The 12549-nt window shown below is 50.6% G+C and overlaps 1 protein-coding gene across 14 annotated transcripts in view; it reads left to right on the top strand.

Moving 5' to 3' along the window:
- The window catches only part of PTPRF (protein tyrosine phosphatase receptor type F), a 391845-nt gene that overhangs the window by 316989 nt on the left and 62307 nt on the right, over positions 1-12549 (top strand). For 9 of the 14 annotated variants that reach the window (XM_040609901.1, XM_040609900.1, XM_040609907.1 and 6 more), the window contains 5 exons: positions 1168-1749; positions 2303-2436; positions 3469-3613; positions 8816-9121; positions 12051-12244. In XM_040609901.1, the coding sequence (XP_040465835.1) occupies positions 1168-1749; positions 2303-2436; positions 3469-3613; positions 8816-9121; positions 12051-12244 (1361 nt within the window). The remainder of the gene's footprint in view (positions 1-1167; positions 1750-2302; positions 2437-3468; positions 3614-8815; positions 9122-12050; positions 12245-12549) is intronic. The other 5 variants (XM_040609910.1, XM_040609911.1, XM_040609914.1 and 2 more) reach the window with 1 other exon arrangement.

A 12549-nucleotide genomic window follows, 5' to 3' on the forward strand; every position in this document is an offset into this window, starting at 1 on the left:
AGGAAATGTGTTGTTTCAGGCTGTAATATTGGGTGGGATGTGTTTGCCCTCCCTGAGCCCTCCATGGGTAGTGGTGTGGTGTCTAGTTGTGGGTTGCGTGCCCCTCCCACCCATGCCAGTTCAGCCCTCACTGATTTTCTCAGTATTCACATTGTAGTAGCACTGCAAAATGGCATCCTCCCAGGCACGTAGAGCAGGTATGCTCCTGGGCTGAAGAGCCTGCCCTCCTCAGCTGAACCATGCGGAAACTGGGAACCTGATGGCTTTGCCAAAGAACGAAGTACTTGAGGATCTCAATTTGGGCTGAACGTTTTTCCTAGTTCCTTGTCAAGCACAGCTGCGTTACAAGTCACTAATGACTTTGAGTGGTTTGTAGGAGGTTTAAACTTACTGTAGACTTTAATTCAGTTATTGTCTTAAAGTACTTGTGTACTCTGAAAATCTCTCTCACACACTCTTGTTTCTTTGGTAAAACGGCAAATCTGGAAATGTGTCCTTGCAGTAGTTGTATTCTCATTAAGACTTCAGAGGTGTCAGTGTCACAGAGTTCTTGTGTAACAGTTTATTGTCTGGTTGCAGTTTGACACACCACCCATGAAATACTGGATGTGGAAGTTGGTAGTTTCTCTGGCTGTATCCCTCCTGAGTGGACTTTAAGACCTATAAGGCATTCCCCCATCCACCCATCCTAACAGCACTGTCTGTGAACTCTCTGTAGCCTAAGATGTTGTCCTGTGGAAGCAGGAGCATAGCTCCAGATGACTTGTGGTGCTCCGATCACTTTACTGTATCCCTTTGTAAATCAGCTGTACAACTGCCTTCAGGGACCAGCCCAGCCCAGCCCAGAAGACACCTTCCCACTGCCAGCTGAACCCCCATGATAGAAACATTCCTGCATCCCCTTTGAATAACCTTTATGTAGCCTGCTGCTGGTAACTGCGTCAAGCACGTCTAATAACATGATTGCTCTGTTTATCCTTCCATTAAGAACCACTTCAAGCAATATATGGTAATATAAAAATGCATGTTCTAGAGTATGAAATGATTTCTGCCTTTTAAAGAAAAATGTTAATGGGAGGTGGCAGCTCCATTTTTATCCCTGTGCACATAGCAGGGTTTGAGCTGACTGAATTATTTAAATCACACCTCTCTGCCTTCCAATTGCAGCACTGCCAAAACCTCCAACAGAGCCATTAGTGACTGAAACGACGGCTACCAGCGTGACCCTCACCTGGGATTCAGGCAACTCTGACCCCATTTCATATTACGTCATCCAGTACAAGCCTAAATCATTGGAGGGTCAGTTCCAGGAGGTGGATGGAGTGGCAACAACTCGCTATAGCATAGGTGGGCTCAGCCCCTTCTCGGAGTATGAGTTCCGAGTCATCGCAGTCAATAATATTGGCAGGGGTCCCCCCAGTGAGCTGGTTGAGGCCCGGACAGGAGAGCAAGCTCCTTCAAGTCCACCCCTCAAAGTCCAGGCACGGATGCTGAGCGCCAGCACCATGCTGGTCCAGTGGGAGCAGCCAGAGGAGCCAAACGGACAGATCCGAGGGTACCGCGTTTACTATACCACTGACCCGCATCTGCCTTTGAGCATGTGGCAGAAACACAACACTGATGACAGCCACCTCACCACTGTGGGGAGCCTCATCACAGGGACCACCTACAGCATCCGCGTCCTGGCATTTACTTCAGTGGGTGACGGACCCCCTTCAGACATCATCCAGGTCAAAACACAGCAGGGAGGTACGTATGGAGTGAAGTGCCATGGCTGCATGTCCGCCCCAGTGGTGTGCAGCTCAGCTGTGTGTCTGATCTGCACCAACCATTGCAACCGCTCTTGGTGCCCAAATAGTTGCATGTCGGAGTGGCATCCCTGCCCCACAGCCATCAGATTTAAGCTGTAAGCTTGTCCTGGTATCAAGGTCTGTGTAAGCAACACAGACCACGGGGCTTTTTTTCTGGGGTACGGTGCTAAAAATGTGAAAGAAGGTCCTGGACATGGATGTTGTCCCCTGTGTAACTGTACTGGGCCTTTCTGGGGTCTGAGTACAGAAGGAGCTGGCATGCAGTCAGGAGCTGGAAGTGAGCACAGTTCCCAGCGTCACCTGCCTGGGTCCCAGAGGTGCTTGGTTGTTGCCTGGGTTGTCCCAAAAGCACAGTACGGGGGAGAGGGAAGAAGGGAGGGTCCGGAAGGAATGAAAAAGGATCCTTGCAAGGCAAAACACAGACTGTACAAACCATGCAACTTCTTTCCCAGCATCTGCCTCCTGGCACTAACCATGTGTTTGGTCCCCAGTTCCTGCCCAGCCAGCTGACTTCCAGGCAGAAGCAGAGTCTGATACACGCATCCTGTTGACGTGGCTGCCTGCCTCTCAGGAGCGCATTACTAAATATGAGCTGCTCTACTGGGAAGGGGAGGATGGCACTCAGGTGAGGATCATGCCTCTATCAGCAGCATTTGGGGCTGGTTATCACAATTCAGCTGCTTGGGAAGGGTGTCTGCTTCAGCTGGGGCAGCACCAGGATCGTTTCTTCTGTGTGTTTCTTCTGTCTCAGGTGTGTGATAGGAGTATGACAATCTCTGTCTGGCTTCTGTGTAAGTGACCTCAGCAGCTTGTTGATGCCCAGCAAAGTAGCTAGTGACTGGTTTGGGACTGAAAAGGCTCTAGAATACCATGACACCATCCCTGAGGCATCCTTACTGCCGGTGCCTTTAAACAGTAGGGCTACTAGGTGGGTCTAAAATGGTCTCCAATGTGTGTCTGCAGCTCCAGGACTGGTTGCACTTAGGAAGTAGACTGAGGGTGGCCTATAGAGAGCCCTTGCACATTTACTGCCAGGGCCTAAAGGAAGTCCAGCTCTAAATATATCAAAAAGTAGTGCTGGCTTCAGGGCAGCACATTGAGAACTGTGCCATGGCAGCATCACAGTGTCCCATGGTCCTCTCTGCCTCCTCCTCCTCCTGTATATATAGTGGCATGAGAGCTGCCAGAAATAAGTACTCTTCAGGTGAAGCAGCAGCAAAACAAGGCCTTTACCAGCACTGTTTAGGTGCATTAGACATCCTGACTGCTCCAGGACAAAGGCTTTACTCTGTCTCACAGGTAGACACTGTCTGTTGAGAGGAAACAAACACGTGTCCTGTGCCCCTCATCTGAACTGTATAGCTGGACTCAGCATTCCCACAAAGCTGTCAGGCAGTGAGTGCAGTCTGGCCACCAGGCCGTGTAGCCTGGCTGTCAGAGAGGTCTGCTTCCCTGCAGCGTCCTTGTGTTTCACCCAGGAACCTGCATGCCTTGGAGTCCTGCAGGACTGCAGCAGGTTTGGCAGCATGGCTGTGATTTTCTGTGGGGCCAGAATGGGTGAAGGGGCTGCTTATGCCCTTGGCACTGGGAGCTGAGCCCTGACTTTTCTGTGTTCTCCAACTACACCAAATAACCTGTATTTCCTTTTATTTGCCAGCAAAAGTTGGAGTTTGACCCAACTTCCTCATATGCCGTGGAAGGTCTCAAACCAGACACTCTGTATAAGTTCCGCCTGGGTGCCCGCTCAGAGCTGGGGGTAGGAGTCTACACCCCCATGATCGAAGCCAGAACTGCTCAATCCAGTAAGTGTGTAACACTCTGCACTACTGAAGATAAAGCAAAAGCAGTTTCCATCACCTGGGCATGGAGTTGCTTGGTGCCACTGCCATTGTGGGTCTGCAGGGACACCTGGCACGCAGTTTGCTAAAAGGATGTAATGGGGAAAATCACGTGGGGTTTTGGATCAGGGCTCTTTGGCAGAGGGGGTACACCCAAGTGGTAAGTTCTTTCCTCCTGTCCCTTTGATCATGCTGTCTTGCCCCAAGGGTAGATTCATAAAAACTGATGGAGGAGTGAAACAGGCTGGGAAATTGCTTTGGAGAGATTGATTTGAGTGGGTTTGTGCATCTCTATGAATTTACTCCCATGCAGACAAGCTGTCTGGACAGGCAGCATATGGGTGTTTGGCTCTAAATGTGACTGTCTCCAAACCATTGGATTTTCACCCCTTCACTCCCCATTCCAGCTGCCTTGCTTCCGCAGGAGTCCATCCTGGTCCATACACTTGATTGCAAGGTGAGGCATCCTTTGAGGCCAGATGTGCCTGTGGCTCTCAGGCAGCTGGAGGAGTCAGTTTGGGAAGGTGGCTGTTTGCCAGCGTTGTGTGAGCAAGTGAGGCTGCTGCTTCTGGGACTGCAGCACTAGGGAAAACCAGAACAAGCTGCAGCCGAGTTAATAGAGAGGCTAGATAATGAGGTGACCCAGGCAATATCACTTTCATCCTTGCACTGCCCCATGTGATCACAGAGCAGGAGTTCGCATTGCTCTGATTGGCAGCTCAAAGTGCTGTGCATAAGCAGATTAGGGCTATCAAAGGGCCCTGCGATAAGCTCGTTTTCACTAACGATTTTTGGGCTTGCCATTATGCAAAGAGCATTAAAAGGGGGGGGGGAAAAGACATTTCCGTTAGCACCGTCTGTCTGGGATTTACTAGCTATATGGGGTGAGCAGCTGGCAAAGGCAGGCAGCCTTCCCTGCAGGGAGGGCACCAGCATGCACAGCAGCCGAGAGCCTGAGATGGCCATTAGAAAGGGAGCTCGGGCAGGGAAGAGCAGCTCTGCTCACTATTGGAACGACCTTCTCTTTGAGGAAGACTCAGCTTCATTAACATACCAGTTGCAGGGATTCCTCTACCTTGTTAAGTGAGCTAATAGTGTCTTTGTGCTGCACAGCAGACAGGTATGAAAATGGACAAAGGTTCAGATCATGCAGTTATAAATATTTGAACATTGAGAACAAATTCCGAGTGTGAGGATTTGTATACCTATTTCAGATAGCTTTTGTATTGATAGGCAAAGGTTGAGGCAACTCTCCTGCCACTTAAATTTAATTCCATCAGTGGATGCTCTTATCCTTGAACAGACTTAATCAGAGACGGCTCCATGCATAAATGAGTCCTTCAGAGTCTCACAACAGTCCAAGTAAGAGAAACCTTTGCTTCATGGCTCTTCAAGACAAACACCTTCGCATGCCGTACTCCACGTGCTGTCTGCTCATAGGGGATCTCATACTGGTCTGTTTTTAAAGTTGTCACTTCACTGGCCAGTGGAGCAGTAGCTTACTGGTTCTGGCATCTGTTTAGTAAGAGAAATGTGCTAAGGTTGGAAGACATTTGACCAAAAGCCACAGGAATACCTCAGTTTGACCAATGAAATGCTCCTTATATCAAGGACCTAACAGTTTTATCCAAGAAGTGACTGGATCTTGGTTTACAGACCCCTACTTGAGAAGATTTCTGATGGCACACTACTCTGAGAAGAGTGCTTGGCAGTTACTACTGGGCAGTTCAGTGAGGATGACAAACCACTGGCTGAACAGTCCCAGGGCAGGGTAGTGGGGGTCTCAAAGTGAGCAGGTCTTTCAGAAAGCTCTGCTTTAGCCCAGCAGTAGTTGTGTGCACAATGCACAACTTCCAGGTAGAAATTCATTGGTCTGCACTTAGCAATACCTCACGTTAGATGGCTGGGTCGGTCCCCTGTGACCTTGGAACTTAGAGAAAGAGTGTTGCTCCTAAATTCAAATTTGTCTCCTTCCTGCACTCCCATCTGGTTGCCCTGAGAAAGGCTGTTAGACCTTGGAGGCTGACATGTTCAGGTGGGACACAAATTGCAGGAGCAGTCAGACTCCTGCTTTCCAATGAGCCTGTCTTCAGGCTCTATTCCTGGCCCTGATAAACCAGTCCAGAGTAAGGTAGGAGGTGCATCATCGCTAATGAGTCACTATTGGGCTGGAGAAGGATGTCTGTATTGCTGCTGCTGGGCTTTTCTTGTGGCATCTCTGCTCAGGAGTGGCAGGGATGCTTGTCCAGGAAGGCCAGAAGGATGCAGTGCCCATTTGCACCTCTCCAGCAGCACAGCTCAGACCGCATCTCCTGAGAAGACAACTGACTTGGGGCTGTCTTTCCTGCTAAGCTGCTTGCTTAGTTGCTGGGCCCCCTGCAAAAAGTACAAGCACTGCTGCTTTGAGGGACTGAGGAACACAGGGGAATTTTCCAGGAGTCTGCAGTGCCTCAAGGCAAACAGTATGATGCAGGAGAGGAGCATCAGCTCTGTGCCCATCAGGCCTCAGCATTAAAATGCTGCTCTCGCTTAAAATACGAAGGTGGGTCTTAAGGCTGCCTTCTCCCTAGCTTAAGGACTAGGTGGGCTGGATGGGTGCACAGGGCTGCTGTGGACTGGTGGGGGAGGCCAGTGTGAGTAGCCTGGAGGCAGCAGAGGTTTGCACAGTGTGCATGTGGGTGCATCTGTGTGTGTGGGTACATGCTGGCCACCCAGTCTGCTCCTGGCTGGCCCCAGGAGGGACAGTTCCACTCCTTTTGCATTTTAAGTTGATCCTGCTCATGTTACCAAGTTTTGTTTTGCTTTCTTTAAGTGTTAATCTGAGTTTTTGCCTTGCATGTCATGTGTGTGACTCTTACCCAGTCAACAGCCAATGTCTGACCTGCCCACACTGCCAGCCAAAGCTGCTTTTGGAGAAGGAGCTCACTGCTGCATCCCAAGGGATGCTGTGAAGGCCCAAAGGCAGAACAAGTCTCTTATGTGAAGGGCATCTCTGAGACAGTGGCAAAGGAAAGGCTTGCCAAGCTCCCTCCGTGTGTGTCATCTGTCCCCTCTGAGGGATGCCACCAAGCACTGTGTCTACTGTATGCCCTCCCTGAATTCACTTTTGGTGGCGCTTTGGTGCTATAACTTCCTACTGTCTTCCCTGCCACTTCTCTGCTGATTAACCAAAAGAGCGCGAGGATTCATTTTTCTACTCCTGCTCCCTTCCAATATATCAGATGACAGGGCCGATCCCGCTCTGCCTCCCACGCATCGGCAACTGTTTTCCTCCACGCATTGCTTTGACTTCTCTTTCCTCCAGTGTAGCCCCCACAGCAGCAGCCTGACTCTGCTCAGGCATCATCTCTTCCAGCTCCATCACTGCTCTCCCTCCATTTTTCCTGTCTCCAGGCTTCCCAGCCCAGGCGTCAGGGATGGGCCCAGATCCCAGACGTGGGCACTAACAGTTAACATGCAGCCTGTGACTGCCTCTGCAAGCAAGTGGGCCTTGTTCTCAGCGTGCAGAGGTCACCAGTGGTATTCAGAGGTCCTGCTTGTCCCCGGCTTTCCCAAATCTTCTCCCACTGCCAACCTGTGCCCAGCAAAGCCAAGGCACAATCGTTGGGTGCTTTACTTATCTGATGTCCCTGCTGCCATCTGGAGTAACGTAGGTCGTGTTCACCTTTGTGCAGGCGGTGAGTAGGCAGGCTTGTCCCTGTTCCTTGGGAAGGCTGGCGCTGGTGCACCGATGGCTTCAACTGCATCATGGGGAAGCACACCAGCCTTCTTTCAGGCATTTCTAGGTTTCTGGGTGCAGTGAAGAATAGAAGTGGCCTTTCACCTGCCGTGGCAAAGCAAGATGCCTTGTGCTTCATTTTCACTTGGCCAAACAGCTTCTTACCCTTACAGCAACTGTGTGTGCTTTTTTTGTGTGCTGGTGCCCTCTCTGCTTAGGGCTCTTGCCTTCTGTGCAAGCACCCAGGAATGCACCCATCTCCTTTATGCCTTCCCTGACTGGGTGGGCTCCCTTCCTCCTCCAGCCTTCCACCCTTGCCTTCTGTACAAGCACGCTGTCTGCCGCGTGCCTGGGTAGTGAGGCCAAATGAGAGAGCGCTGCCGCCGCTGTGAGAGGGCTCCCCATGCTGCTGGGGCCCTGTTGCAACAGGACAGCAGTTCTGCAAGGCTGGAGAAGGGGGTGAGCCAGGCAAGTGTCCTAGAGATGCTCTGCTTTGTCCAGGTCATTGTCTCCTTTCCCAGTCCCTCTCTTCCTCCCAAGATTTGTTTAGCTGCTCTTCCCCAGCAATGCTGTGTGGAGGGGGCTGCTCCTCATACTGATGAAAAGTATGGCCAGATCCCATTCCTCCCCGTGTGGCCAGTTAACATTGCTGGGGCTTAGAAGTTAACACAAACTTCTGGTGATTTTTGCCTGGGAGGGAACAAGACCTGCCTACCTTCCCCTGAACGGCTCCATAGGCCAGGAAGCTACTGAGGCAGGTAACCAGTTTGGCAGGCATGAAGCAGTTGGTCTTAGGTACTAGGCACACGTGTGGAGCGGCACAACCATGTTATCTCTAGTTTCCACGTGGTGCCTGGCTCCCACCTGGGTCAGAGTGCTGCTCACAGCTGATGATCCCAATTTCAAAGCCCACCTGGACACACTCCAGCCAACCTCCATCACCTGCTTTCCCTACCCTCTTTTCTTTCCTCCACTTGTCTAGGAGCAGGTTTTCGCAAGCCTTTGTACAATCTGGTGTGTGAGCTTCCCTTCTGCCACTCTTGCCTTCTGTAGCTTCCTACCTCTTCTGGTTTCCATCTGCTTCAGATCTCCACTGAAAGCATCTTTCTTCTCCCTACCTTTCTCTCTTTCCCCCCAGCCATTTGTTCCTTCCTTTACTGCCATTTGTTGTGTTTGGTAAAGTAAGCGTCCAGAACTGCTTTGGGAAGATATGTTCTCTGATACAGAACAGCACTTCTGTCTCCACACTGTTCATCAAGTTTTCAAATACAAATTGCCCCTAGTGCCATCTTTGATGATCTGCAAGGAAGGCAGGAGGTTGACCAGGAGGCTGCTGGCTGAATGTGTATGTTCAGTGCTCAGTTGGCTGGGTAAAAGTTCCCTGTGCATTTTGGTTTGTCCTTCCACTCATTTCCCTTCATCTCCCCACTTCATTTATTTATCCCCAGCCCCCTCCGCCCCACCCCAAGAAGTTGAGTGTGTAAGCACCAGCTCCACTACCATCCGGGTAAGTTGGGTGCCACCGCCTGCCCAGAGCCGCAATGGGGTCATCACCCAGTACTCCATTGCCTACCAGGCAGTGGAAGGAGATGACAACACCAAGCATGTGGTGGATGGCATTGGACGGGAGCACTCCAGCTGGGAGATCAAGGACCTGGAGAAATGGACCGAGTACAAGGTGTGGGTAAGGGCTCACACCAATGTGGGTCCAGGACCGGAGAGCATCCCCGTGCACGTGCGCACTGACGAGGATGGTAGGTGTTACTGAACAGCTCCTTCAGCTACTGCCTTGAGGTAACCAGGACTCTCCTAGCCGAGTTGCTGGAAGGGGGAAAGGGAATGGGGATACTGGCCTGGGAGTGCTTTTCAAGCAGGACCAGAGGCTGTTGGGAGCAGTGCTTTGGTCAGCTGCTCCAGGGAGTGGGTCTCCACAGTTGCCCTGGAGTGGAGTAGGGGAATTGCTCTGCTGGCCCTCACTGTGATATATGATGGTTGCCTCCAGGCTGTGGGTCAGATGTCCTGGCATGGTCCCACAAGGGTCCTGCGTGTATTAGCAATGCTTCCTGCACGCATGAGGAGGCATTACGCTGCTTTGCCGTTTTGGATTTCTAGTCGGTGGTGGTTTACATTTCGCTGAAGGTAATGTGAGTTCTCACAGCCAAAGGCTTCTCTCACATTATGAGATCGGGACTTAAAAGTTTACTTGTTGACCTGAAATCCAGCAAACTAAAGAGGGGGAAAGAAATCCATTTGAAACTTGTAGATATTGCAGGAAAGCTGCTTCCTTGCTCAGCTTCCAGGCAAGCCACAGCTTATATAAATCTGTTCTTCTGCTCAAGAGTCAGAATCCCACATGTACAGAACACTTTACTGGATACGACAGCTTTAAAGAGAAATTGCTTTGTATTAGCAGGGCTGTCAGTTATGTCATCATGACTTAAGCCATTTCCTTTGAAAGTGCCAGAGCTCAGGGTGACAGTAGGAGCTTCCATGGCTTCATGCTGACCCCAGAAGCTGCAGATTTAATGGGAGAAGAAAGACATGCAGCATCCAGGCAAAGAAAGGACGATCTCTGCATTGCCCAGTCAGCATAGCAAATTGAAACCAGACATGTTACAGTTTCCCTAAATGGGCTGACACTGTGCCCCATGTCTCTGTGGCCCTGGGAAGTGGCATCTGGGAATGCTCTCTGACTGCATTCCTGGGCTTGCAAACACATCTGTGTGTGTCCTGCTGCCTGTATTGTTTGCTTCAGTTCTCATTCAGCAGAGTTGTAGCCCGGGGAAGCTGCTACCCCAGAAATGTCGCAACAAGCTCTCTCAGTCAGTTTTCAGGCACCATGGTTGGACATTCCAGCTTAGCTGTCAGGAGCGATTTCATATCCCTCTGACATGCCGATGCTCAGTAGATACCCATGAAGAAATGAGAAATGCTAAACTGATGTGAAAATGAATTGTACTTCCCATGTTTGGGTTTCAGATGCAGCACATACTTCCCATAATGGGGTAGGATAGTGTTCCTTGAAACACTGTGGTCTGCTCACATTCACATCTTTTCATATCCCTGCAACATCCCTGTATCACGCCCCGCCGAGGCCTCCCCCCTTCTCATGCCAGCAGACCTCGACACACAGCTTCTGTCTGGTTCTCAGGGAGGATCTTGTTTTTTGCTTGGACTCCCAGCTGTGTGTGTGGGCAGGTGTCTTGCTAGGGCAGGAGAGCCCTGTGGCTTGTGCAAGGTCACTGCGCTAAGTGAATTGTGGATTACAGCGTAGGCTGCTCCAGCCAGAAGGTGGTAACTATTCAAGCACAGCCCCCTCCATTCCCATACCTTGAGGTGGCCTCATGGTGCTAAAATGCTCCATTCTTCTTTTCTCTATTTTATTTAATTATCTACAATTAAGAAGGACATCTGGGGAAAATAATGAATTGCCCTACAGCTTAAAAACTGTGCTTACCTGCTGGGTAGCTGTTTCATCCCATCTAGTTGGTTGAAATAGTAATACTCATTATGTCTGCTTGTCAGCTACCCATCCCAAATTTATCTAATACTTGTTATTTGTTGCTGTGTTGAGAATTAGGGCATACGGGGTTCCAAACCCCTGGATTTTCCCAGGCAGTGGAGGGTGGAAAGGGTCCTGCAGTAGAGGTGCTAAGATGGAGCTCAGGTCCTTCATTCGGGTGCTGGGCACTTGGGTAGCAGCGGTATCCCCCGCAGGGCGTGCAGACCTCTTCCTCCCAGCTGCTTCAGCCAGAAGGAGCTTTCCGGGAGCAACCAAGAGGCTAATTTTTTAGCATTGACATTTTTGTCACAGTCAATGCAAGAGCAAAAAGTAATAAGGAGGTAATTTTTCCAAATGGTAAATAAGGGTATAAATACATTTTTAAACGGGCCTCACCTTGCAAGAAAATTGATATTTTCTGGACAGTGTAATTTTTCATTTTATTATCAAAAAGCATTCAGCTAGCCATGCATGAAATACAGTCCCCAGAGCTGTCACAATCCCCACAGGCCCCTTTATCTGGCTGGGTTCAGTGACTGCTGTCTCTGAGCTCTGGGTTATTGTTTTAGGATGGTGCTTTTCCCCCTCATTAACCTCTCGCTGTCACAGGGGAAGAGCACGTGTGCACTCTGGCTGGTGGCAGGTACCAGGGCTCCCCGAAAGGCAGGCTTGGCTCCCAGTCACACTACCTGGGGCTGTTGGACTGCGTTTAAATGTATGCAGAGGGATCTGAGAGGAAGTGTTGTGACAGGCAGGATGCAAAGAAAGCTTCAAAACACCTGCCTCTGCTGCAGGGCACCCTGAGCTGCAGTTGGTTACATATTCTTCATATTCTGTTATGTTGTTGGATTATTCCTTGCTCCCCTACCGCTGGAGACTGAAGGGGGATAGAAGGACCTTGGGTCTGATCCAGCACAGTGGCTTTTATTAGGGGTGCTGCTGCGTATCACAGTCATGCTCTCTCCTACTTCGCATAGAAAAAGTGCTCGGATGCTGGGAAAGGGTCAGGGATATGGTTACGCTGGAAAACTGCAGTATTACGACCTCCTGGGCAAGCACGGGGAACTTGTGTCAGCAGGACCATCCTTGCAGTGAGCTGGAGGGGAGGTAGCAAAGGAGTGAGAGGTAGCTGACAGCGGTTGTGTGGTACCTGCTAACTGTCTGCCTTGTGTGTGTTGCAGTGCCCAGTGCCCCACCAAGAAAGGTGGAGGTAGAGTCCGTGAATTCGACGGCCATCCGGGTGAGCTGGAAGCTGCCCATCTCTAACAAGCAGCACGGGCAGATCCGCGGGTACCAGGTTACGTACGTGAAACTGGAAAACAACGAGCCCAGAGGACAGCCAGTGATCAAGGACGTCATGCTGTCGGAAGCACAGGTACAGTGTGGGGACTGTGGGCTGGCAGGCATGGCACCTTCCCTCTCTGCGGAGGGCCAGGCTGGATAGATCCAAGTATTCCTTGTATTTTTCTGTGGCTCCAGAGTGTGGGACTCAGCCCTGTCTGAGCAAGGCGAACAGTTTATCCCTGAACTGTGGCTTACAAATGGGTAAAAAGTTCAATCAGGAAAGGATTGCTTTAGGAAAGATGATGTATTGGACAATGCTCCTCTCTTATCTCCAACACGTACCTCTCTCTGCCTGCCATGTCCTGTGCAGATGCCAGCTGGAGCAAGCTGTGTTTT

Source organism: Falco naumanni, chromosome 11 (genome assembly GCF_017639655.2).
Source record: "Falco naumanni isolate bFalNau1 chromosome 11, bFalNau1.pat, whole genome shotgun sequence".
NCBI classification, from domain to species: Eukaryota; Metazoa; Chordata; class Aves; order Falconiformes; family Falconidae; genus Falco; species Falco naumanni.